The 26,358-nt window shown below is 54.5% G+C and overlaps 1 protein-coding gene across 6 annotated transcripts; it reads right to left on the bottom strand.

Annotated features, from left to right (window-relative positions):
- Window positions 1-206: 206 nt before the first annotated feature.
- Window positions 207-26,358, bottom strand: RIPOR1 (RHO family interacting cell polarization regulator 1). 6 transcript variants are annotated; one of them, XM_086689167.1, is made up of 22 exons: window positions 9,155-9,300; window positions 8,211-8,337; window positions 7,942-8,094; window positions 7,691-7,769; window positions 7,056-7,079; window positions 6,907-6,960; window positions 6,621-6,773; window positions 6,456-6,519; window positions 6,321-6,364; window positions 6,118-6,243; window positions 5,533-5,681; window positions 5,328-5,457; window positions 3,745-5,244; window positions 3,544-3,662; window positions 2,530-2,662; window positions 2,140-2,275; window positions 1,870-2,031; window positions 1,444-1,602; window positions 1,117-1,313; window positions 943-1,026; window positions 739-829; window positions 207-597 (listed from the first exon to the last, which is right to left on the bottom strand). In XM_086689167.1, the coding sequence occupies exons 1-22, from the start codon at window positions 9,171-9,173 to the stop codon at window positions 500-502; spliced, it is 3,801 nt and encodes a 1,266-aa protein (XP_086545293.1). In that variant the 5' UTR covers window positions 9,174-9,300; the 3' UTR covers window positions 207-499. The 6 variants fall into 6 exon arrangements, with proteins under 6 accessions (XP_086545293.1, XP_086545292.1, XP_086545295.1 ...); XM_086689166.1 differs by having other exon boundaries at window positions 3,544-3,665; XM_086689169.1 differs by lacking the exons at window positions 739-829; window positions 9,155-9,300 and adding an exon at window positions 26,337-26,358 and having other exon boundaries at window positions 3,544-3,665.

Raw genomic sequence — 26,358 nt, forward strand, 5'->3', positions numbered from 1 at the left:
CCAAGCATCCAGACTGGACCTCCTCAACAATACCCACTACCCTCTTCCTCTGCTGTTTTGCAACCCCAGTTTCAGTCTCTGGGTTCTCTTCCACCTGAATTTCCAGGGCCAAAGCACAGTTGGAATGCAGATAGACCAGGGTCAGGAAGGGCCATAGCCAGAGAGTGCTGGAGCAGAGGGTCAGGAATGCACCAGGCCAGGCCATGTAGGAAAGGCATTTTGCTTTTTTATTTTCTGTAAAACTCTGTAAATAAAATATAAAACCAAGGGATGTGGCAGGACACTGATTTGTGGCAAGTGTGCTGAGCCGAGGCTGGGAGGCACTTGACTTCAGGCACTGACTCTACCAACCCAAGGGCAACAGAAGAATATATTAGATTTTCATTGATAGGAATCTGTGGGGGAGAGGTGTCTGGAGCCAGCCCTCACCCTCCCTGCCAGTGCCTGGTGAGCCCTGAAAGTGAGAGGAAGGGGCACCGGAAGCCAGTGGGTAGGAAATTTAGAATGCTGTGCTGGCCATGCTGCCAGGCCCAAAGATGCGGGGCAGGGCGTCCAGTGATTCCTCCAGCCGTCGATGGGCAGACTGTCCCTCTTCCCCTGTAATGGGTAAGGATGGGGTTAGGAGCGATCTTAGCCCCATCTCGGCCCTCCCATCCGTGACTCCACTCACTCCTGCTCCCATCAGCCAAACTGTTGTGGAACTCTACTTGACCTGTATCTCCCATCCCCCAGCCTCACCACACTGTTGCAGGCTCTGTCGAGCGGCTTCCCTCACAGCTTCTGTGTCCGTTTGGCACAGGTACACCAGGGGCTCAATGCCCTCAGGAGCCTACCGGGGGAGGGAACATTGAGGTGGGCCCAGTGGAGCAGGTGGGAAAGGCCCACAGCCCAGGGCTGGGGGAACTGGGAGGGGCATGAAGTGCAGGGGTTGGCAGGCATTACCTTGATGCAGCCCAGGGCCAGGCAACCAGCCACTCTTGTCTGTACATCCTCATCCTCGAGTTGGTCCAGGAAGCACAGTAGGGCCTGGGTAAGGGTGGGAGGGCAGACTTAGCCAGACACTGGGAGCCTGGGACCCCAAGCCTTTTCCTCAAGAAGGGCCTGCCTGACTCTCACCCTTTCCCTAAAGACGGGGCCCAGTGACAGGCTCCGGAGCTGGGTGCTGACAGCAGCCATGACCTTGTTGTTGCCATGGACAAGCAGGGAGCTGAGGGCCCGAAGCCCATCCCTTTGCAGTCTCCCCTCAGGAGCCAACCTCAGGGCCTTCAGCACAACAGCTTGGTCATCTGAATTCAAGTTCCGCACCAGTAACACTGAAAGAAGAAAGGAGAGTTGGGACAAGGTAGCAGGGCAAGGAACCTTGTGGGGTAGGGTCTTGTATACTCATGTTCTCATCCACACCCACAGAGTCAGGCCACTTTGTGATCAGGGCCTCTGGCTCACCCTCCTCGGCGGTCTCAGTCACATAGGCCTCCATAGAGGGGCTGTCCAAGGCTTCGACATAACTCCAGAACTGGAAGATGGTGAACTGCTCTCCAGGGCCTGTCTGGGGCCTCCTGGGCAGCTTCTGCCCCAGGGCATCCTCCAGGAACTTGACACACACTGTGGGAGGCAGTGCTGCAAGCCTCAGGGTTTGGGTGGAGCCAGGCCCTTAGAGGGAAGAGTGCTCCCATCCCAGGTTCAGGTCCAGGGGCCCCCCATCCAAACCCTACCCCTCTGGGTCCTTCCATGCAAAGAAACAAGCCTTCATTATTTCCTCCCACTGCTCAGCTCAGCAGGTCTGTGTAGGCTGACCTGGCTTTTCCTGAGATCCCATCACTAGGGATCCAACAAAGGAGGTAAGAGGGGGCAGGTAGGCAGCCCACTCACCAGCCTCAGCTAGGCCTGGCTGGCGCAGGGAGAGACGGGCACTGTATTGATTGCAGAAGGTGAGGAGCACTCTCTCTATGGGGCAGATGAAGGGGCTGAGTCCCTCTGTGCACTGGTCCCAGAAGGTGAGGAAGCTGGGCCGAGAGGCTGAGAACTGCACCACTACGAGGAGGTGCAGACAACCATCAGCAACAGAGCAGGCAGGTGGGCAGACAGGCGTGCAGATGGGGCTAGGTAAGGGAGGAGCTTCAGGGCAGACAGAGCCCTTACCTTCCTGGGCAGAGGTGGCAGGTACTTCCCATCGTCTGCTAAGCTCACATACGGCCTCTAGCACTCTGGCTTCCCTCAGCAGCCGCTCCAGGGCCCATGCCTCCTGGCAGCGCAGGGGCCCAAATGTGCCCAGTTTCTGGAGAATAGGGATGGCCTCATCTCAGGATGAAGCTTGGGGAGGGTGGAGCCCAGGGACTACAAGTCCCAGCATGCATGGAGAGGATGGGGGAAGCCATGGGAGGTGTTCCACTCAGCAAGAGCCAAATGCTAGAGCCCTGGGGCAGTGGGGAGTGGAAGTCAGAGGAGGCATGGAGGGTCAGTATTGAAGTGCAGGGCTCCCTGGGGTAGGGGGTTACAAAAGGAGGGTGTGGAGAATACCACTAGCCTCACCAGCAGGAGGCGGCTGCAGTGGTACAGGTGCTGGACCAAGGCAGCGTCCAGAGCTGGACACTCCGTGCTGAGGGGGCGGGCACTGGGTAAGTCGAGGCTGTCCTCAGCCCCAGGCTCCAGGCTGTTTGGGGGCCTGAGAGAAAAAGGGGGTCATCCATCCCAGGAGCACACATCACCATGTGGTCAACAGTTTATTTTTATTAAGGTCCCCCCCCCCCCCCCCTGCCCAGAATGGAAGAGCAGACGATACACAGACAACAGACAATGGGTAAGTTCACGGAGGACTTCCAGAAGGAGGAAGAGACTACGACCAGCAGGTGTTAGTGGGGGTCTCCAGGGTTCGTCTGTCTTTTCCCACCTCCAGCTACAACTTCTGGGACCACCAGGGCCGCCGGGGTTGGGATGGCTGGGAGTAGGGTTGCAGGCGGGATGGTCTATGTAATGTGGACTCCAAGGGGTTGTGGCCCAAAAGGTTCAGGGCACAGGGCCCTAACCTGGGCAGCAGCAGAGAGAGGCCAGGCCAGGCATGACCCTTAACCAGGAATTGGCAAAGGCCACTCTGGGACAGAGAGCCAAGGGGCTGGGTTCTCGGGGAAAACCTGGGTTGAGACAGAGGGGGTTGGTGCTGGGGGACCCAGGGTGCATGGAGAGGCACCGAAAGGGCTTGTTCATAGGGTAGGTCCAAGGTGAGTCCAAGGGAAAGAGGAGGAGCTGGAGGATCACAAGCTGATGGGGACCAGCAGGAGAGGCAGGCATTGCCCGGACCAGAAGGAGGGAGGTCAGAAGCACTGGGGATACAGATGGGGTTGGAAACAGGCATCAGGGACACATGAGGACTACATGGGGTGAGGGGTGGGGGTGTCAAACACAGATGCACCTGCTGGCAAGTGTATCCCTTCCTGCCACTTCCAGTCTTGCCACTCTCCTTGTGTGCTCTACCTGGCTCCACCTCACCTGTTCCCCTTTCTGGCCTTTCCCCTTCACTTGGCACTCCCCTCACCTCTTCCCCCTCACCTGTCTCCAGGACTATCGATGTCTTCATCTTCATCCTCATTGAGGAAGCTGAAGCTCTCCAGGGCATGCTCCACAGTGATACTAAGGCTGGAGGCCCGGCTGCGAGTGAGGCCTTGTTTCTGCTGGGGTTGGGAAGGGAGTCAGTGCTACTGCCCACTGCCTTGCTGCCCTCCCTGCTGCAGCCCACCTGGCCCTCCTTACCATGAGCAGACTCTCCAGCCGGGTCACCTCCTGCTCTAGGCCCTGCAGCTCAGGGAACTGGCCACGATAGTCATCCAGGGCAGCCATTAGGGCCCCTAGTGCCTCTTCCAGCCTCCTATCCCCAGCCCCTCCAGCTGCTCCTGGAACTGGGGCCTGAGTGGCCACAGCCAGGCTAAGGTCTAAATGCTGGGCCACAGGGGCTACGGGTGAGAGAGGGGGACTTGGATTCTGAAGGTCCGGTTCTGGGGAATCTGGGGATGGACTTGTGAGGGGTTCGCAACTGGAACAGGCAGGACTTGGGTAGGAGGTGCTGGGGGCTACGGGGTCTGCCTGAGTGCAAGGAGTGGAAAATGGGTAGCTACAAGACTGGGTGTTGGTGCCTGGGAGGGTAGGGTCTGCCTTTGCAGAGGAGCTGGGAAGCACGGCATGGTCTAGAAAAGTGGAAGAGCTTACAGTTATAAGGGTGGGGCTTGTGACAGGATGGGTGGGGCTCCTAGTGGTCTGGACTGGGTCCTTAGCCTTGGGGGTAGGACTTGTAGTGGTGTGAGTTGACATCCTGGCTTTGTGAGCAGGGCTTGTACTTGCATGGGTGGGGCTTGTAGTGGCATGGGTGGGGCTTGCAGTAGTGTGGGTGGGGCTTATAGTGGTTTGGGTGAGGCTTGCAGTGGTATGGGTAGGGCTTGTTGTAGTGTGGATGGGGCTTGTGGTGGTCTGGACTGGGCCTGTAGTATTGGGGGTAGGACCTTCAGTAGTGAGGGTGCAAAGCATTGGCTTGTGGGTGGGACTTGTGGTGGTCTGGACTGGGGCTGTGGCACTGGGAGTAGGGCTTGTAGTGGTGAGGGTAGAGACCATGGGCTTGTGGGTAGAAGCTGTGGTAGTATGAGTGAGGCTTGGAGCACTTTGGGTAAGGCTGATGTCATTATAGGTAGATCCTCTGATGGTGTGGGTAGGGCCTGGCAGTTCAGAAGAGCTAGAGTCTGTGATCTTGTGAACCCAATCTAGGTGTGCAGACAAAGCAGGGTCTGTAGATATGTGGGTGGGGCCTGTTGTACTGAGGGTAAGGCTTGTGGCAGAATGGCAAGGGTCCACAGCAGGAGGGACAGGACCAGGTTGCTCCCCATGGGTGGGATCTAGGTGTGCAGGCAGGCTAGGTCCCTGAGCTAAGCATTCTAGGCCCAGAGCCTCCACAGAAGCCTCAGCCAAGGCAGCATCCACACTGGCCTCACTGATGTGGCTCAGAGTCCGGCTATAGGGGGCATGGCCATTGGCCAGGGCTGGGGCCATGATCCCCTCTTCATCCACAGGTGCAGAGGTGGGGGTCTCAGGCCTACGGAAGGCGACTTGAATGGGCAGAGGTTCAGGTTGCTGCACCAGAGGCCTGGGAGCTGAAGAGTGGCGGGCAATGCCTGAAAGCTGGGGGCTGGATGAGTCGTCTGAAGATTCGGATGACAAGGACCATGCCGTCCCATTCTCCAGCTCCTCCTGCCGCCTCAGCATATTCTGGGAGAGAAGAAAGGGCGCTTCAGGACCACCCCAGGGAGCCCCTGGAGGATGGTGGGGCCTAAGCCTGGCCTGTGACTCACATAAAAGGCCTGTTCCCGAAGTGAGGGCGTGTCTGGTGGGCTCTGGCTATAGGTGGAGAAGCGCTTGGTGACTGTGGAGGCCTTGTTGACAGTGGAAGCAGTTGAGGGCTGGTCATCCTTGTCGAAAGGGCTGGGGAGGTAAGAGGCTTTTAGCAGGTGCCACAGGCCCCTTGGTCCTGTCCCCAAGCCACTCAACAACACCAACCTCCATGTGACTTCCAGGCTGAGCTTGATGGTGCCGAGGTCATTGATGTCCACAGCCACAACTTGGGGCAGGGCAGCAAACAGGTCCTTGGTCTCGCAGGAGACACTGCCTACAACCACATGGTTGGCCAGACCCTTCAGTTCTGTCACCTGTAGCCAAGAATGCATCATAAGGTCATAAGGGTATAGGGATCATGAGGTTGTGGGAGATCAGAGGTCTGAATATGCATAGACGTTATGTGACAGTCACAGGGTCATAGGGCTATGACAAGGTTGCAGGGATTGGAATTCTCTGAGTGATGAGGCCATGGAGGATTGAAGCATCCTGGGAGCATGTGGATTACAGAGGTCTAAGGTCACTGTAGCCATGGGGGTCACAGTCTCATGAGGGTTTAGGGAGTCAAATATTTACAAGATTAAAAGATCATAAGAAAATCACAGAGTTATGAAGGACATGGGGATTACATATTCACAGAGCCATGAAGCCATCTGGGAGTTACAGGGTAAGGGTCTTAGGGTCATGAGGGGTTCACGAGTCAAGGAGTCACAGGATCATTTGACCTGTGGTCCTGGGCAGACGCATCACCTTGATAGACAGGAATTCCGTGAGCAGAGGAAGAAAGACGGTTTCCTCGCTGTCCCACACCTGCTTTCCGCTACCCTCAATCCGGCCCCGTAGTTTCCAGCGTTGACGCCCATATTTCATGCAGATCTAGGTGAACAGGCAAGATGAGGCAGCCCCTGGTGTTGTGACCCTCTCATTCCAGCCCTTCCTTGCCGTTCTCATACCTCATACTGATCCCCCACACACAGCCTGGCGAAGCCAGCCAGCCCTAGGAGTAGAGGAGGAGATGAGCCATGATGAGGGGTCTCAGGCACACAATCCCCTCTCCCTAGCACCAGTCTGTCCCCATCACTTAGTACCTTTCATCCGGAGATGGAACTCGCCCAGCTGTGCTTCCAGCTCACTCTCCAGCAGACACATGCTCTGGGAGGGGTGGGCAGGGACAAGAGCGGATCAAGAACCAGTCCTCTCTCACCAGCTCTGCTATACCCTGTGCCTCTGCCTTCTGGACACCCATCCCTCACCTCTGTGTACTCACGATGCCCTCGAGTAGCTTCGGCCAGGCTGTCCCGGGCCTCTCGGCTCCCTGGAGACCCAGTGCTGTAGGCACGGATCATGTTGTAGGCGCCATCCCGGAGACGCCGCTGGACACAGTATGCTTCATATAGCTCATCAATCTGGGCAAGTGAGTGGGGTGATATTGGGGGAATTGAAACTCACTACTGGGGTTGCTCACCCAGGACCTAGCATCCCCCTATCTCCCACCCGCCTTGTGTGCACACTGCACACATGTGCATGCTGCACATATACCTTGCTGGCATGGAACTCCAACCGTCGCAGGAAGCGTTCAATGGACTTGACTTGCTGAGGGAGAGGTATGTCAGGAGGGGCCAGAGGCCCCAAGCCCTTACCCTCCCCAATGAGCCAAACTCTTCCATCACCATTCCCTACACACTTACCTTGTCCAAGTCATATAGAAAGCCCTGCAGGGGAAGATGAGAGGGGACACTTAGGAGGCATGGGAAGTATTCCAGCAGGGGCACATGTCTACCCAGGCCCATCTAACTCCTCTTTCACAGCCTTCCTCCCCCTCATACCTCAGGCCACAGCCACTCCAGTCAAAGTATGGACTGACCCATCTTCCCTCATGCCTGGCCTGAGATGCATGTTAGTGACATAGGGTCTGGTCCTCAAGACCCCTCCCATACGCATCCCCCCATCTCTTTCCCTGGGATCCCTTCCCCGGGCCCACTCCCTTTCCTGCAACCCCTACGAAGAGGTTCCCTCTACGAGGGAACTCCTATTCTTCAAGACCCAGCAGAAGCGTTTCCTGCTCTGGGAAGCCCTGACCTGTTTCCAGAGAAGAACCATGACTCTCTATCAGAGTTACTACAATATAGTTTCCTGTCATCACGTCTGTGGGGGTCTGACCTGCCCCACTGAAAGCTCCAATGGGCAGATACTGGGTCCCAGACAGAAAGTGTACAAAACCTGGGGAAGGTGGGGCTAGAAACCTGCCCAGCCTTTCCTGATATCCTGTATTCTAGTCACAACTAGGCTAAATCCAGGGCATCCTTGTCAACCCTTTACTTACCAGCCGGGAATTCCTCTTGGACTCCCTAATCTGTCCCTGGAGTTTCTCCTGTTCTTGCTGGTGCACTTCCAAATAGGCCCTGGGGAAAGGAGTGACTACAAGAATTAGCTTACCTTTCCAGCCTCCAGCTGCCCGGGGTACAAGCAAGCAGTGGAAAGAAGATAGGAGACTGGGGAAGGTTCCTACTAGCAGGAAGGGGATGAGGGCTTAGGGAGGAGTCCTGGGATAAGGCATTGGGAGGCGTTCCTTACGTCAGGCCCTGCTTGAGCGCAGTGTACACCAGGTCCAGCCGCTCAGGCTGTGGGACCTTAGGGGCTGGGTGCGCCACGGAAAACATCCTGGACACTCGGGAGAGCGCTGGGGGCTTCCGTGGGGGCCCCGGGGGACTGAAGGCCGGGAAGCTCCTGGAGAAGAGGCCACACTCAGAAAGGTACGAGAAGGATCCCCAATCCCTCACTGCACACCCAGCTCCAGCCCCGTCACACTCGCTTGACCCCATTAGCCCCGCTCTGCTGCGTACCTGGGGCCCCGCTCCTGGCTGCCGAGGACGCCTGCGAAGGACTGGCTCCTATTGACCCGGGCGCTGAGCAGGCGGCGCTGCGGCCGCACCGACAGGGACATCATGGAATGAGTCCGCGCGGGGCTCCCTGGGGGGTGGCGAGGGCGGGTGTCCAGCGCCAGTCAGGCTTTTGAAGCCCCCTCCGGAGGCCCAGCCTCTGTATCTTAGTCCAGCCGGATACCGCCTGACGCCGGGAGTCCGACAACCCTGCCGGCCCCAGCACTAATGACAGGGCGGCCGGGCGACTCGGCCTCGGACTCAGCGTGGCCTGGGCTCGGCCCCCACTTCCTGCAGAGGTGCAGGCTCCGCCTGTCTCGGGGGCAGGAAGGGGGGTCGCGCGGGGACCCCCCTCCCCCGCCCCTGGCTGGGAAGGGGCAGGAAAGGGGCGGGGCGCATGAAGAATGTGCGGAAGCGCTTGTTTACCCGGGGGCGGGGCGGGCTCCCCAGCCCTGCCCCTGACCTCACCCCCTATCCCCGCAACAGTGACCAGGAGCTCCCGCGCTCCAACCCCGCGAAGCTGCGGGAGGTCACCTGGCGAGGTGAACGCTCTGAGCCCAGCGGAGCTGCCCAACAGGCCCGGCAGGCCCAGGGTTGGCTCCCGCGACCCTCCGCCCCGTGTAAACTGCTTCCCTCCAGCCCCCACCGGGGATGCCAGAGCCCAGCAGCGTGGGGATTCCCAGAGTCAGGGGCAGCGCCAAGAAGTGCCCTGCCTCCTCCACTTTCCTGCGGCTCAGGCCTGGAAACTTAGTCATAGATGGACTCCTTCGCCCGCGCCCTTAGCGGGAAGGGATCCTCCGCAGACCCCCACCCAGATCCGGCGAAACACGTGCCCCTGTCCCCCAGAGTCCAGCCCGCACCCCCTGGGGCCAGCCTCGCAGCCATCGCAGCCTCAGGCCGGGTCCTACCTCTCTTCTTGGCACTCATGGTAGATCCAGGACAGCTCCCCACCCCCTGCGTTTGCCCTCCCACCCCTACGTCCCCACAGGCCCAGGGCCACTAGGTGCTGGTCGAGCTGGGCTCCGCGCTTGCTCCCAGCGACTCTGGCTCGGGCTTCAGCTCCTCCCAGCGCCGCCCCCCGCCCAGTTCCTGCCGCCTGACTCAGCCCGCCGGGATGGGCGGGACCGGCTGGACCACGGGGCGGGGGCACCACTCAGACTGAGCGGCCTCTGGGAGGGGTATTGGGGGCTCCCTTCGGGGAGGAGACTGAAGTGGGTCTTCTCAGGTGGGGTTCGGAGTTTGGGTAAAGGGAATTGAGCCCGGCGGTGAATAAGGAGGGATAAACAGAATGAAGACCCTGAGTGGAGGCTGGATTGGATGCAGTTAGAATAAGGGGCTCGTAGAGTGGCTCTTGAGGGGTATTAGAGGGCTGAGCACACACAAGGCTGGGAGTTGGGGTTCTGAGTATGCAGACTGGAAAGTGGGGCTGAGGGAGTAGAAGGAAGGACTGTGGGTGCCGAGTGGATGGCCTGTGCCAATAGAGGGCAGAGTCAGGCACTGAGCATGAGGGGTCTGGGAAGCTGGGAAGAGAAAGAGGCTAAAAGTGTGGGACTGGACCAAGCTCATATTATGTGTTGCTGCCCAAGAAGGAAGCAGAGAAGGAACTGGGTTCAGAGTCCCATAGCCCATGGACTACCCCATCCACAGAGGAGGTGCTCATTCTAGGCACATCCTCCCCACCCTCAGGCCCTAGGGAAGAGGATCAGGTCCCAGTGCCCAGCCAGGGCTACCTCTCTGGTAGAAGCTGCATCCTACGGCGAGGCCCCCATCCTTCTGGCCACCGGCTCACACGGTTGAATCCCCTTGGTGTTGGCCCTTTCCACCCTGAGTATTTTTTCCTTGAGTTTCCCTCATCCACCTCCAGCCTGAATAGAGGCTATCATGCCCAAACTCCAGTGGGCATTGGAAGGGCTGGGTGCTCCCTTAACCCATAAATACTCCTGCTCCTTGTTGCTCAGTTCTGCTTATTTTCTCCCCAAGAGGCTGGAGTGGGCCCAGGGGTCAGCATTTCCAACAAGCCCACCACCCCCCTATAGAATCAGATGCAAGATACCCAAGGACCCCAGTTTGAAATGTGCTATCCTCCTCTCTCTCCTTGAAGACCAGGTGCTCTGCACCCTACACTAGCAACTATGTATTCCTGTGGATTGCACGCCCCACACTGACCTTTCTGCTCCCGTCCCAGTCTGCACGCCCCACACTGACCTCCCCCCCCCCGCCCACCGGCTCTGGAGTGCCCCTTTCCTAAATTGCAACCACAATGATGCCAACCTTAAGGCTCTCTGCATCACCCCCACCTACACTGTCTTCTACCTGAGACCTCTTGAAACCTCAGCTCATTTATTCAACTATTCACTGAGTGGCAACTCTGTGCCAAACATGTGCCAGTCACTGGAGATACAGCCCGGAATTTCACAGACACCATCCTGCACAGAGCTCACGATTGGCTTTCCTTTCTCTCTGCCAGCTCCCTCCCACCTTCTCTTCCCTGCACATCCTTCTCTTCCCTGCACATCCTTCTCTCTCCTGCACATCCTTCTCCCCAGCCTAGATCCACAGGCACCACACTCCATAGCTCACCTGCTGCTAATATGCCTAGCACTCTGTGCTTCTCTCCTACCCGGCAGAAAACAACCCTGGGCGACCCAATGCCCTGCCTTCTCTACACCTGCACACAATGGCAGGAGCCGCCAGAGGTCTTTGCACAGCAGCTGAGCTGGAACCACAGAGAAATTCTCTCAACCTCAGCCAGGTTCTCATTTCCCACCCAGGAAATCCTCACGTGTGGCCCTACTCATCTTTCTTCCTTCTCATAGACAATGAGTGTTTCAGACTTCCTCCGCAAGCCTTAAACAAGTTCAAGTCACTCGCCTATAAAAAACTAAAACAACCCTGGAAACTACCCAAATGCCCATCAGTAGATAATGGAATGCTATACAGCAAAAAGAACGAACAGTATACATCTGCACACAAAAATATGGATGAATCCTACAGACATAAAGAAGAAGCAATACCACAAGAGAGGACCTATGTATGGTTCCCTTGATGTGAAGTTCAAAAACAGGCAAAACTCATCTATGGTGATAGAAGTCAGAATACTAGTTACCCTTTGGGAGTAGTTACTGGAAGGGGACACAAGAAGGTTTCCGGGGGGCTGGTAATGTTCCATATTTCCTCATCTGGGTTCTATTTCCTGGTCCTAGATGGGTGTATGTTCCCTTGTGAAAATGGATTGAGCTGTACACTTTGGACGCTCACCCTCTCTGTAGATATTTTTAATATAAAGTTGGCTTTATTTTTTTTTAATTTTTTTTTAACATTTTATTTATTTTTGAGACAGATACAGAGCATGAACAGGGGAGGGTCAGAGAGAGGGAGACCCAGAATCTGAAACAGGCTCCAGGCTCCGAGCTGTCAGCACAGAGCCCGACACGGGGCTCGAACTCATGGACCGAGAGATCATGACCTGAGCCGAAGTCGGCCGCTTAACCGACTGAGCCACCCAGGTGCCCCAGAAAGTTGGCTTTAATAACTCCAACAAGAGGGGCGCCTGGGTGGCTCAGGCGGTTAAGCGTCCCACTTCGGCTCAGGTCATGATCTCGCAGTTTGTGAGTTGGAGCGCTGCGTCAGGCTCTGTGCTGACAGCTTGCTCAGAGCCTGGAGCCTGCTTCAGATTCTGTCTCCCTTTCTCTCTGCCCCTCCCCTGCTCACACTCTGTCTCTGTCTCTCTCAAACATAAATACGCATTAAAAAAAAAAATTTAAAAAAAACGCCAACAAGAAATTATTCCTCTGTGGACCCCATTTCTCTTCCCAGTGACCCCATCCATCGCTCCATTTGGCCCTTTCATAATCAAATTTCTCGAAGAGACAGATGTCTACCTTGATTTCCTCTCCACAACTACTCAGTCCTCTACCACCCTGGGCTACCTTCCACACCCACCACTCCCCTGACTGGTCTGGACAAGGTCACCAGTGACCTCCCTGTTGCTGAATCCAGTGTCCAAGGTTTAGTCCTTCTCGTGCTTGATCTCAGTAAAGCTTTTCACTTTGTGGCTCTCTTTCTCTTCTTTGAGCCCTTTCTTTCCTTGAATTTCAAGAGGCAACAACATGCTCCCGGTTTTCCACCTATCTCTCTGGCTGTACATCCTACTTTCCCACAGAAGATCTCATCTTTCTCATCATCCCGGAATTGGCCTCATCCTCCTCACTCTTGGGCTGGGTACATCTCCCACACCTCAATGCCCTCCAAATGTTGCCAGCTTCCTTATCTCTTCCTCACCCAAACAGCTCTTCTGAGCACCAGGCCTATATATCCAACTGCCTGCTTGTTGCCTCCCCAGAAGCTAAGCAACAATGCAGAGTGGGCTATTAGGGGTGTGCTGAATTTGAAGTCCTCAAGCTGGATTCACCAATTTCCTTCTCAAACTTGACTCTTCCCAGTCAACCTCTCTCCACTCAGCCACACACTCTGGAATCTGTCCCCTCACCTCCATCCCCATAGCTAGAAATTGGGTCCAAACAGTCACCAACTCTCAGCTAGAACCCTAGTGGAGCTTCCCAATCAGCTCCCTGTCTCCACTGTAATCCACAATGATCTATTATTTTGGTTTGTTTGTTTGTTTGTTTGTTTATGGGTATCCAGCATTATTTTACATTATTGCCTACTTTTTTTTTTTTTTTTTTTGTAAGTAAGCAAGAGTCTCATGCTCTACCGACTGAGCCAGTCTGGTGCACACCCCCCTCCCATTCTTTATCCAATAACAACATTGCTCTTCTTAAAATTCCAGTCATCTGACAATGCCAAAAACTGTGATTTGTCAAGTGCTTTCTATAGGCCAAGCACTGTGCTTAATTAACAAACATCATCTCATTTAATTCTGGTAACAACCTTATAGGGTCAATCCTATTAGCCCCATCTCACAGATGAGAAACGTGAGGCTAACTAGCTCTGTGACCTTGGGCAAGGCATTTCTTAACCTTTTTGGGCTTCAGATACCCCTCTGTTAAATAAACCTAACAACAACAACAACAACAACAACAACAACTGCCTCACAGGACTGCTGGGAAGATGAAATGAGATACTTCTCTTTCTAGGCACTTGTAGGGAGCATCTGGGCAAGTGAAAATTGTATGTGGGGTAGGGAAGTTCCGGTGGACACACTGCCACATTGTAAACACAAAACAAATATTAACTGTTGTTGTTAACAATTATTAATGTGCCCAAGATTACACAGCTGGTAAGTGGTAGAGTCAGGATTCAAATCCAGGCAGTCCAACCACAGGACTCTCTTTTGCCTCTTGCAAAACATCCATGGGTGACCCCCTATTCCAGGGATAAAGTGTAGGCTCTCTGACATGACCCCAAGGCTCTGTCCCTTCCCTCATATGCCTTCTACCACTGATCTACTCAGTCCCCTTCTTCTCTCATGGTCTTTCTGTTCCAGCTACTGTGACCCTTTCTCTTTTTTCTAAAATTTTCTTTTTATTACTATAGTTAATTTTGTTAATGTTTACTTATTTTTGAGAGAGAGAGAGAGAGAGAGAGAGAGAGAGAGAGAGAGCACATGAGCAGGGGAGGGACAGAGAGAGAGGGAGAGAGAGAATCCCAAGCAGGCTCCACACTGTCAGCAGGCAGCGTGACAAGGAGCTCGAAACCACGAACCATGAGATCATGACCTGAGCTCAGACGCTCAACAAACTGAGCCACCCAGGTGCCCCTGATCCTCTCTCGATACCTACAAGGCTCTTCAGCCTTTCAGCAGCAGCCTCCATTGCTCCTATACCCTCTTCCCATACTGTCAGCCTTACCAATTCCCTCTCCTTTTTCAAGTTTTACCCTACGGGTTCTTCCTCCTCCTGCCCTGGGTTGGTTCCTCCTTTTTGGGCGCCTCATAGCTTCCTTCCTCTGATCCTGGAGGCCACATAGTTCAGTTGTCAGTTCTCCTTTAGCATCTGTCTTCCAACCAGACTGTGAACTCTGGGAGCAGGGGCCTGTTTGCTGGGTTCACTGCTGTGCCCTCTGGGCTCCGCACCAGAGAGATGAGGGAGGGGGCTGCGTATGAGTTCGGAGCTGAGTGAACTGGGCTGCCGGGACACAGGAAGAGCAGATCCTGGGCTGTTGGAGGGGTAGATTTCAAGTCTGTGCCCACCCTAACTCCCCTACTCCATTTATAATTTTCTTTGTCCTTCCCCCACTTTATGATTATATCACCAAGTAGAGTTCTGCTCCCTGAGCATAGGGTAGGGTGAGGACCCCTGGGGTTTTGGGATTGAGTGGGTAGACTAGACTCAGAGTAGGCTAACTGTCCCAACACTTTTCTTTCTCTCTCTCACTAGGGCTCTGCTGCTACCAACTCCCTAGTCCCACCAATGTGTAATTGTTGGTCCACACTCTTGCCAAAATGACCATCAGAATATCTGTCTGAGTGACCATTTCAGGGGGGTGGAGGCAGGGTCTTCCCTGCTGCAGGGGAGAAAAGAAAAATTGCTGAGCTCCTCTGAGCTAAGTAGAGGGCCCACCTTAACTGGTGGGGGGAAGCTGGCCTCATACCAGCCCTGAAGCCTGTTCTGGACATGGGAAAGATCTCAGGTCCCAAAGATTATGGGGCCAGCAGCACAGCCAGCATCAGGCAGCAAGGAATGGAACCCTGACTGCCTGCATGGCCCCAGATTCCTTCGCCCCCAAAACCCTCTACATGCCAAAAGTGGTGCACTTGTGTGGGACAGGAGGTCCCACCACCTGCACTGCCCAGCTCAGTGGTAGGCCAGGAGGGTCCAGCAGCCTAGCCAGGAGTCCCCGATCTAGCCCCGCCCAGGAGCAGGGCTGCCCCAGACAGAGGTAAACAGACACTAAAAATAGCCCAGGCAAGGGGAGGCTGCAAGGAGAATGGGGTCCCTATTGAACCTGTCCCTGTCTCCATAGCGACTGCCACCAAACCCGGCTGCTGACGTCATGCCGCAGCTGCCAGAGCCGGAGGGAGGGGTGTGCGCGTGGCCTGGGACCCCCCACCCCGGAACCAAGCAGAGACTCCCGGTGGCTTCACTTCCTGCCGGCCCCCTCCCTGGTCAGCTGGTCACATTCCCTGGCTGGAGGCTGGCTGGCGGCGTGCTGGAAGCTGAGTGGCTTCCCCTGGGCCGGGCCTGGAAGGGTTGGGAGTCTCGAGCCTAGCTGCAGTGAGAGGCAGGGGTTGACTGAGCCGCGCCCTCTTCACCTGCCTTTCCACCCAGGGTGGACCCAGCCTGGCCCCCTGCATGCTCTCCTCACCCTCACTTAAATCCAGGCCTCTATCTCTGGCTGTTGCCTCACAGGACCCAGAACGGATGGGTGGAAGTGGAAGCTAAGCCAAGCCTCCTTGTCCCACTGGAGTATTTTGTACTTCACTTTCTAATTATTTTCCACACCCCTTCCGTGCCACAAAGGTGGTAGTGCAATGGCAAGATTTGAGGTCTGGGTCTAGTTCCCATTTCTCCCTAAACCAGCTGTGTGACCTTGAGAATACTACTTAACCTCTCTGGGCCTCTTTTTCAGCCTCTGCCAGATTGTCATAACCCTCCTCAGAAAGCTGTGCTGGTGCTGAATGCTGCAGGCCCGGGGTGAGGTCCCACAGATGGTGACAGGAGAAACTTTATTGTTATGTTTGTTATATTTAGACTGCACACAGTAGGTGCTCCGCCAGCCAGTCTGGACCTGAATTAGGATCAATCCAGTAGAACTGGCTGGACTGAGGCCTCAACAGGGAGAGGAGGACAGGGGGTGCTGAGGGCAGACAGCCAGATCCCTAGCCTTGGTAGGCAGCTCCTTCCCCCAAACAGTTCTTCAGGGTGCCCAAGCCTGGCTGCTTGCAGAGACCATGCATCAGCCTCCCATTCCCAGGGACAGGGTCTGTTCCCCCACCCGGCCAAGGCGATCAGCTTCAGCCGCTTGGGCAAAGAGCCCGGCCACAGGCCAGGATCGGCCACCTCGGGCCGAGCCCCAAATCCGCTTAGGCCGGCCGATGTGTCCAGGGAAGATTAGCTCATCTCCGAGGCTAGCCTGCAACCCTCGTCGCCCCCTCTCCATTCCCAGCTCATCCTTTCCCCTCCCCGCACCCAGCGAGGACAGCGGGGGCTCCCGGAGAGCGCCCTTGCCAGCGCCCAGACAGGCGTCTTGGGCCCGCCCTCAGGCCCGGCCCACCCTAGAGCCCCGGGGCAAGGGCCGCCTGGGCCTTGCCTTGGGAGGGAAGAAGGCAGCGCGGCGCGCGTCAGGCCCAAAGGCGGCGGCTTTTGTGGGCGTCCTCCGCGCCCGGGGGGAGGGGAGGAACGATACCGCGCGGCCCGGGTCCGGGGGATGGGGCGACGTGGGACCGGGCCGCAGCCGGGGCAGCAGATCCGGGACCGATGCGGAGGCACCCGAACCGCCGCATCCGACCCCCGCCTGGCCCGCGGTCCCCCGAAACGGCGGTGACACTCACATGGCTGCACTGGGCTGCGCGGACCTCGCGCTCTCCGTGCGCTCGTCCCTGCCCGGCCTGGTCGCGCCGCAGCTGCCGCTGTCCCCGCCGCCGGCGTCCGCCCCTCCCTCCGCCAGTCGCCCGCCGCCCAGTCACCCCGCTCCTCCCCCGCCCGCTGGGCCCCACCCACTGCGCTCGGGAGGCTCCGGGACCCAGGGAGGCGCCCACGGCTCGCTCCGCCCTCTCGGGTAACGGGGCAGGCCAGTGGCCCGCGGGGTCCACCAGCTTGCGGGGAGGCGGGGCCCTGGACGACGCTAAGGCGGTGGGAGTTCTTAGCGCTCGGGATTCGCGGGAATTGGGCAGCTGCTTGCAAAGCCAGTCCCATTCCTTCCCACGCAAATCCCGAAGCAGGGTGCGCCGGAGAGCCCCGCTTGCCTATCCCCCTTCTCAGAATCTGTGGTCTCCAGAGATCTTTCAGGCCCTCCTATCTATGACCATCCCGGAGCAGCCACTGCTGGGTTGGGTTGGTTGGAGGAAAGAATCAAGGCCAGTTTCGGGGACGGGAACAAGGGGTCCTGAAGCCTAGCCATTAGATACCTGGCCTCGCATTCACTACTCACTGGTTACTAGCTCTGGGGAGCCTCAGGCCTTGCTCACAGAGTGCGGGAGGGTCTGGGTACCTGGGCTTGGGGCACATGCTGGCCAAAGGGGGCCAGAGCCAGTCCTTCCCAATAGGGGACTGGAATACTGACTCTCCCCTCCAGTGGGTTGAGGTGGAGCTGAGAGCTCTAGGCCTGTACCGGAAGGGTTTCACCCCGTAGTCCTTTACGTTTAGAGGGAGCACAGACATACCCGGGAGCAGGTTGAGGGACTTTGAGAGGTTTTTTACTATCTGCACCCACAGGGTTGGTCTTAAAAACCCAGAATTAGTGGTAGGGGGTAGAGGCCCTCAGGGACACAGACGTCCCCTCCCTCACCAGCTCTTCCAAGAGACACACCTCATTCTCTCCCAGTTCTCCCACCTGCCGGCCCCTCCTCTTTGCCTTCCTTTACAGCACACCTTTCTCTACAGTCCTTGAACCTGGGGATTGCTTCCAGGGACTGGGTTCTCTTTATTTCCCCACCACACAACATCATCCAGTCCCAGGGCTTCAATCCATCCACTGCTGAGCGCCCCAAGCATTCCTCCCTACTCAGAGTCCTCTCCTATTCCAGAGCCTCTGGTCAACCTGCCAGATCGCATGACCTTCCCCTGGGGGACTCTTCTTCCTTCATCCTCATATTTGCAAAGCACTGCCCTCCACTCAGGCTCCCACCTGAGCCAGAGACTCAACCTCTCCACAGCTCTCAAAACCGGCACCAGTTAGTCCCTGCCCAGCTCCCCTGCAAGGCATCCTCTGACCGCCTTCTCTGAAGACGCTCTTGTTACTTTCTCTTTCCATGTCCTGTGGACTCCTACCTTCATGTCAGTCATCACCACCAGGCACCATGTAGGCCCATGTGCCTAAACCTGCCTCACTGTGGGTCTCTAAGTTCTGTGGGGGCAGGGATCATGGAAGTCCTGATTACCACTGTCCCTGGCTTGTAGTGGGAATTCAAGAAATATTTGTCAGATGAGCCAGTGAAGGAATGAGTAAATGCATGAACCATGACGTCCCCTCTCCTACTCCCACCTTCATTCAGCCTTCTAGTCCTATTGATCATCCTCTAAGACGTGTTTCAAATTCATTCCCTCCCCGCACCTCACCTCCCACTTCAAGTACTCTGTTTATTAATTAATTCAACAAACACCCACTGAGCACTGAGGGCTGGGAACTTGCTGGCTCCTGGGGTGGCGGTGAAATAGAACTGTGCCTGTGACACTGCTCAGAGTTTTGATGAGGCAGCACTGATTGTAGGGGCTCACCAGAGCACTGTCCAAAGAATTCTTTCTCATTCTAGAATTCTGTAATTCCACTTCCAGAAAATTTCCACTTTTTTTTTCAGTTCTTTTTTTTTTTTTTAATGTTTATGAGAGAGTGCAAACGGGGGAGAAGCAGAGAGAGGGGGACAGAGGATCCAAAGCAGGCTCTGTGCTGACAGCAGAGAGCCCGGTGTAGGGCTTGAACTCACAAACCATGAGATAATGATCTGAGTTGAAGACAGAGAGACACAACCAATGGAGCCACCAAGGTGCCCCATAAAAAATTCTTTGTTTTTTTTTTTTTTAATTTTTTTTTTGAACGTTTATTTATTTTTGGGACAGAGAGAGACAGAGCATGAACGGGGGAGGGGCAGAGAGAGAGGGAGACACAGAATCGGAAACAGGCTCCAGGCTCTGAGCCATCAGCCCAGAGCCCGACGCGGGGCTCGAACTCACGGACCGCGAGATCGTGACCTGGCTGAAGTCGGACGCTTAACCGACTGCGCCACCCAGGCGCCCCATAAATTCTTTGTTTTTAAGTAAACTCTACCTCCATCATGGGGCTCCAACTCACTACCCCAAGATCAAGAGTCACATGTTCTGGGCGCCTGGGTGACTCAGTCAGTTGAGTGACTTTGGCTCAGGTCATGATCTCATGGTTCGTGGGTTCAAGTCCTGCGTTGGGCTCTGTGCTGACAGCACGGAACCTGGATCCTGCTTCAGATTCTGGGTCTCACTCTCTCTCTGCCCCTCCCTCACTCACTTTCTGTCTCTGTGTCTCTCTCAAAAATAAATAAACATTAAATTAATTTTTTTACATTTATTTATTTCGAGAGGGGTGGGGAGAGAATCTCAAGCAGACTCTGCACTGTCAGCACAGAGCCCCATGGGGGGCTTGAACTCATGAACCGAGAGATCATGACCTGAGCCAAAACTGAGTCAGACACTTAACTGACTGAGCCACCCAGGTGCCCCTGAAATAAATAAACATAAAAAAATTATTTTAAAGAGATGTATGCTCTACCAACTGAGCCAGCCAGGTGCCCCCAAAATTTCCACTTAAAAAATTTTTTTTAATGTTTATCTTTGAGAGACAGACAGACAGACAGACAGAGCATGAGTGGGGAAGGGGCAGAGAACAAGGGAGACACAGAGTCTGAAACAGGCTCCAGGCTATGAGCAAGCTGTCAGCACAGAGCCCGACGGCGGGGCTTGAACTCACAAACTGTGAGATTATGACCTGAGCCAAAGTTGGACACTTAACTTACTGAGCCACCCAGGCACCCCCCAAAATTTCCACTTAAAAAAATTTTTTTAATGTTTATTTTTGAGAGAGAGAGAGAGAGAGAGAGAGTGGAGGAGGGGCAGAGAGAGAGGGAGACACAGAATCTGAAGCAGGCTGCAAGTTCTGAGCTGTCAACACAGAGCCCAATGCAGGGCTTGAACCTACGAACCTTGAGATCATGACCTGAGCTGAAATCAAGAGTCAGACGCTTAACCAACTGAGCCACCCAGGCACCCTCAAAATTTCCACTTTTATTTAAAAAAAGTTTTTTTAACGTTTATTTTTGAGACAGAGAGAGAGAGACAGAGCATGAACGGGGGAGGGTCAGAGAGAGGGAGACACAGAATTTGAAACAGGCTCCAGGCTCTGAGCTGTCAGCACAGACCCCGACGCGGGGCTCAAACTCACGGACCGCGAGATCATGACCTGAGCCGAAGTCGGCCGCTTAACCGACTGAGCCACCCAGGCGCCCCCAAATTTGCACTTTTAATGGATAATTCCCTCGTCCTTCGCAGCCACTCTGTTCTGTGTCTGGCAACATCTCTACATGGTCACAGTTGGTATCTAGGCCTGGGCCACCATCTTTTCTGGGCTCCCTGACTTCACCTTTATCCCTTATGGTTGTTCTCCACCTAACAGCTGGGGTGATCTTCTAAATCATAAATCAGGTCATTCTGGCTCACCATTGCCTTCAGGATAAGTCCACAGTCTGTAGTGGAGCCTCTAAGACCCAGAAGGTCTGGACTAAGATGACCTCACCTACTCCTCTCCCATGCATCCTGCCAGCCTTTGTTGCTCTGGTTCCACTACACCATCCTACCTGTGGCTCCCTGAGCGTGGTCCCCACTGTCTAGCCTTTCCCTCTTGTCTCAGCTTCCCTTCTACTTGGGATGCTCTTCCCCTTATCCACTTGGAAAAAGGTTCAAATGTCACCTCCTCCAAGAAATCTGTGTCCTCTGGCTTCCCACTCAACCCTTCTGAGCACCCATCACTGCCTGTTGTCCTTGTCTGTGACCAGGCTTGGATCCTCATCCTGTGACCACAAGGGCCAGGCATGGATGGGGCCGCAGTGAGCAGATGGGGCACCTTAGCCTTCAGCTGGCCCCTCCCCCTGCCTAGGTGCCTTGAAAAAGGTATAGTAGTTGATGGCTATGGGGTGCTGGAAGCCTCCCAGGCTTCTCCCCAACCACCATGAGCCAGGTGAGGAAGGACACAGCTGAAACCCATTTCACAGAAGAGCCACCTGAGGCTCAGGGAAGGCAGGGACTTTCCACGGTTCTGTGGTTAGGAAGGGGCAGAGTCGGAGCTACAACTCAGCTCCTGAATCCCAATCAGTTTGGCTCTCTGTCAGCCATGATTCCCTGAGGACATACTCTGCTTGGCACTGGGTTGGGAGCTCAGGCAGAGCACCAAACCATCACCATTTCTAACCATGAGCACCGTAACTTCACATTCCTGAATGGATGGGCTCTGGCCTGAGAAAAGTCCCTCTAATAGCAGAGGGTGGTGAGAACCACAGTGGGCCCTAGGTCCTCACGTATGGTGTAGCTAATTCCACTTTCAGAAGTAATGCAGTTCAAGTCCCCAAACCCAGAAAAATGTAGGCTTCCTTCACCCCAGCCCACAGCCTCTGTGGCTACAGCTCTCTGGTATGCAACTTCACTCCCCAGCCTTCTGTGAGGGGACAGAATAGAAGCCTGCCCTATGCTCTGCCTGTGGCCACATGCCTTGAACAGAATGTGCATCATTCATTCATTTGCCAGATATTCACCAAGCAGAACCTGCTATATGCTCAGCCCTTGAGGTACCAGAAGTAGGGGGACCAGAGGTGAGGCCATCCAGTTGGCGTTCATGGGGGCTCACTGTCAGTCAGGGCAGTTACATCCCTGAGTCTCTGTATCTCCTGTGTCACCAGTGAGAGAGAGAGAGAGAGAGAGAGAGAGAGAGAGAGAGAGAGAGAGAGAGTGTGTGCATATGAGAGAGAATGTGAGTATATGCTAGTTAGGAAGGGCTTTGCAGGGAAGGGGCCCTTAGCATGGAAAATTTTCAGGGCTCCCTAAGCAGGTGGAGGGTAGATTTTTGGAGAAGTGTCTTGGGCAGACAGCACAACAGAGTTCAAGGCACAGGAGGGAGGAGCTGTCCCCCCTGCTCTTGGGGAGCAAAAGCTTAACGTGGCTAGAGAATTATGTATGTGTTGGGATGGAGCCAGTCATTAGGGACCTTGGGGATTGTCTAAGGATGATGGATTTTACCCTTGGGTGATGAGAAGCCTGGGCTTTAAGCTGCAGAATTTTGTGGTCCTATCTATGCTTTCTAAAACTCACTTAGGCAGTATATGGAGAGGGGAGGTAGAGGCAGCAATGAAGCGACTACTATTTTCCAGCCAAGGCATGGTGGCCTGCACCCAGGTGGGAGCAATGGGGACAGAGAGAAGGAGACATTCAAGAGATGTTCAGGAGGCAGAATGCGGGGCTTGGTGACTGATAGGATGTGGTGTCTGGAGAGGGAGGCAGCCCAGATGATGCCGGGGTTTGGGGCCTGGGTGATGGGTGGATTGTAGTGTTTTTCAATGATGTGGGGAGGCCTAGAGGATCACGTAAATGAGAGGGTGTTGTGGTCAGTTTGGGCAGGTGGAATCTGAGGGGTCTGGAGATCATTCATCCAGGAGGAGGTATCCAGAAGGCAGCTGAACATGTGGGTAGAAGAAAAAGGGGTCTAGAGTAGAGACAGCTTTTGGAAGGGACAATGGTCAGTTGGCTCACTAAGAGGTCAAGTGAGAGAGGGCCCAAGGTGCCATAACTTGCTAGAACACTTCAGTGAATAGTGGGGGCAGATGACGACTCCAGAGGGAGGACATAGAGGCTCGTAGGTATGTCTGTATCTACAACCAACCTCCACCTCCCTCCAGCCTCAGGTTGGACTCTACTTCCCAATGCATGTGTCAAAGGGCAAGGGCCAGGGATGCTGCTCCATGTTCGAGTGGCTTTACCACTCTCACCTTGTGGTTCCTGAAGCCACTTCTCTTTTCTGATGCTTTAACTGAACCCATTCATTCACCCATTAAAATTGCAATTTGGGGGCACCTGGATGGCTCGGCCTGTTATGTGTCTGACTTTGGCTCAGGTCATGATCTCATGGAGCGTGGGTTCAAGCCCTACCTACATCGGGCTCTTTGCTGAGAGTGCAGAGCCTGCTTGGGATTTTCTCTCTCTGTCCCTTCCCCATTTGCCCTCTTTCTCTCTCTCAACAAACAAACAAACAAACAAACAAACAAAAAACACCTAAAAATTGCAATTTTAAGAGGCGTTCTGTCTTGTTAACAATCAATACAATGCAAATATAAACAAACACCAACAAGAAACTTTTCTTTTTTTTGCCTCTGAGATTGGCAGTGAGAAATGATGTGTGAGTGGACACTCTCAAGAGAGTAGGAATTGGTATGAGTGTTTAAGACTAGTTATTTCAAGGGGCACCTGGGTGGCTCAGTCAGTTAAGCGTCTGACATTGGCTCAGGTCATGATCTCATGGTTCATGAGTTTGAGCCTGCTATGAATCCTCTGTCCCTTGCTTGCTCTCTCTCTTTCTCCCTCTCTCAAAAATAAATGAACATTAAAAAAATACTATTTCAGTAGTTTCAGGATATCAAGTGCAAACCCCTCTTTCACCTTGAAGTTCCACTTCAAGAAATTTATCCCAAAGAAAGAGTTGTACAGGCAAGAAGAGATCTGTGCCTGAGGATGTTATGTTGATTACTGGCTTGCTTGTCAGGGATAAAGGGACGTCATGGTCCATGTGACCATCAGTGGGCAATTGAGCATTGAAAGAGGGTCACAGATGCCCTGAGATGCTCTGTGGCCACTGAAAATGGAAGTGAGGCATGGAATAAACACCTACCATGTGCCTGGCATCATTCTAAATGCTGGGGACACAGTGGCAGACCAGACAGGCAAGGTCTTTGCTCTCAAGAAGTTTACACTCTAGCCAGAGGAGACAGATAATCATCAAGTTAGCATATAAGTATGATGACTTCAGAGAAAGTGAAGAGCTGTGGAGAAAACGACCAGGGTGATGTGATGTCAAGCAATGGGGCTGAGGGGCTACTTTAGTCAGGGTGGTCAGGGAAGGCCTCTTTGATCAGAGAAAAGAATGACAAGAAAGAAATAGTCATGGAATGATCCAGAGAAAGGGTATTCCAGGCAGAGGGAACAGCAGGGGCAATGGCTGGGAGGTGGCAACGAGCTTGCTGTATTTGAGTCACGTGGGCTGCGACAGGGAGAAAGGAAGTCTGAGAGGCAGTAGGGTCAGGTCAGGGTAGGGTAGGGAGTAAGGGTTTTGTTATCTCTAGAGGGGGAAACGTGCTCAACACAATAAACACGGAGGAGTGGCGAAGGCACTAGAACAGCTGCCAGGTCTCCTGTAGTGGGAGTCTCCTCAGCGCAAAGCTGCCTCCACTGACCCTGAGAGCTGTTGGGAGAGTCATCCCTGTGCCACTAGTGACCATCATCTCTGGGCATTGTAATTCACTTGGTTCTATTTTTTTCTTTGTATTTACTTATGTAAAGAATGGTTTGCAATGGACATGACATTGTTTTCAAAGACAACATGGCCACCACTTCTTGAGACATTTCCAGGCCAGCCCCTGCACCTAGGAGGCATAAGTTTCTAGTCCAGGGTTTCCAGGGTCCACAGGTGACATCCCAGGGGGACTCTGCCCCAGGTGGGGTGGTGTCTCTGCTACTGTCCCCGCTGATCCAGCTTTGGCCTCCAGGGGGGCCTGTGGGCAGGGCTGTGCTGGGGTGGGGTGATTGTGTCCCATATTCTGGGCCAGGCGTTCTTCCTTCCTTCCTGACTCTCTTCTCCCAAGGGATAAGTGGGAGGGACATCCCTACGTCTCCCAGATCATGGGATGAGCTGCTCCCCTGGGACCCTTTCAAGCCAGGCCCCTTGCCAAAGGCTGCAGTGTGTGATGTGTAGTTTATTTCTGAGTTCCTACCGCTAGGAGAACTGTTCTGACAGAGATTTGGAGGGCATCGTTAGTGGGGAGGGTCCTAGCCATCCTGTATCTGGCTGTACCCTCCACCCATGCTAAGATGACATTGCCCCGGAGGATGCAGACCCCTGCCCTGCCCCAACCTCTCCCAAGAAGTACAGCATTGGTCTTTGGCGCCACCTTGTGGTAAATATCCACACTGCAGTCACAAGTTTCACAAAATACCGCTCAACTCCGCAGGTAGTCCCTTGCCCCGAGTTCTGTTTTGTGAATGGACAGCCACTGGAGTGTGCAGTGCACAACCTGTTCAGCCTTATGCAGCCCCTCTCCTCACACTCAGACCTAGTGGCAGATCATGGTCACTGGAAAGCCCGCCACCACCGTTAAAATATCCTCCACACTCTGAAGCCTCTCCACAAATGCTCCCTGGCCCTTCACTTCCCAGTCCTCTCCTCCTTTGACCTGACCAGGTGTGTTGAATATAACTAATCCTTCCTCTCTTCTGAAACTCCCTCTGGCTTCTGTGACTGCTCTTCTTGGATTTCTAGCTGCTTCTCTTGTTTTTCTTCATGTTGCTTGGTGGGCTCCTCAGGGCATTGGGCTCCCTTTGCTTTTCCCCAGGCCTTAGTACTTTTCCCCAGGCCATCCTGACAACTTCCAGGGCCTTGTTTTCATCCCCACAGTGATACCTTGAGTCTTACTCCCCCCATATCTCATTCCATTTACCTGTTAAGATGACCCCTGAGCTCCCCAAACTCATTGTGTAAAGTCAGCCTATGACCTCTCGTCAGAACTTCTCCCCCTCTAGGGTCCTCATGTTAATCTGGGTAGCCTTTTCCCTGACACTCCACCAGCCACCAGGTCTGTTTCGTCCTCCCCACCTCCCCACCCCACCCAGATGCACCACTTGCACCTCCTTTCTGGCCTCTTAGTGTCCTTGGTTTCATCTGGCCTGGTCCATTCTCCACAGGGCAGCTGTTGGCCTCTGCATATTGGACCCTGTCCCTTGTCACTTCTGCACTGGTCCCTCATTTCTGGCCAGTTCCTCTCCAGGAAGTCCTACTTACAGCCAAATCTGAACTTCTTTGTATTCTTTCAAGTCTGAATACACCCCGCTTCCCATGCCTCCATGTCTTTGCACAGGCTTCTTCTCTGTGCATCTTTTTCCTCTTTCCTTCACCGGGCTAACTCCTGCCTACACTTTAAGCCTCAGCTCAGACATCACTTCCTCTGGAATGCCTTCCCTGGACCCCAGGCTAGTCAGGACCCTCTTGGTCATGCTTACATGACCCATGCTTCTCCCCCCAACAGCCTTGTCTGCCTCCCCTTCCGAAAGGGACAATGGCTCTTATACAGGCTCCACACAACTGTGTCCAATCATTCTGCCTGATTCTTGGACTCAGAGGTCCTAGACCTCAAAAGTTATCGAGTGCACCATAGTGAACCAGTGGTCAGGCTGGGATGGAACCCAAGGTTCTTACCTTTCCCTCTGGGGCTCCCCTG

The sequence above is a fragment of the Puma concolor genome, chromosome E2, assembly GCF_028749965.1.
Source record: "Puma concolor isolate L17-30 chromosome E2, mPumCon1.1.hap2, whole genome shotgun sequence".
Classification (NCBI taxonomy): Eukaryota; Metazoa; Chordata; class Mammalia; order Carnivora; family Felidae; genus Puma; species Puma concolor.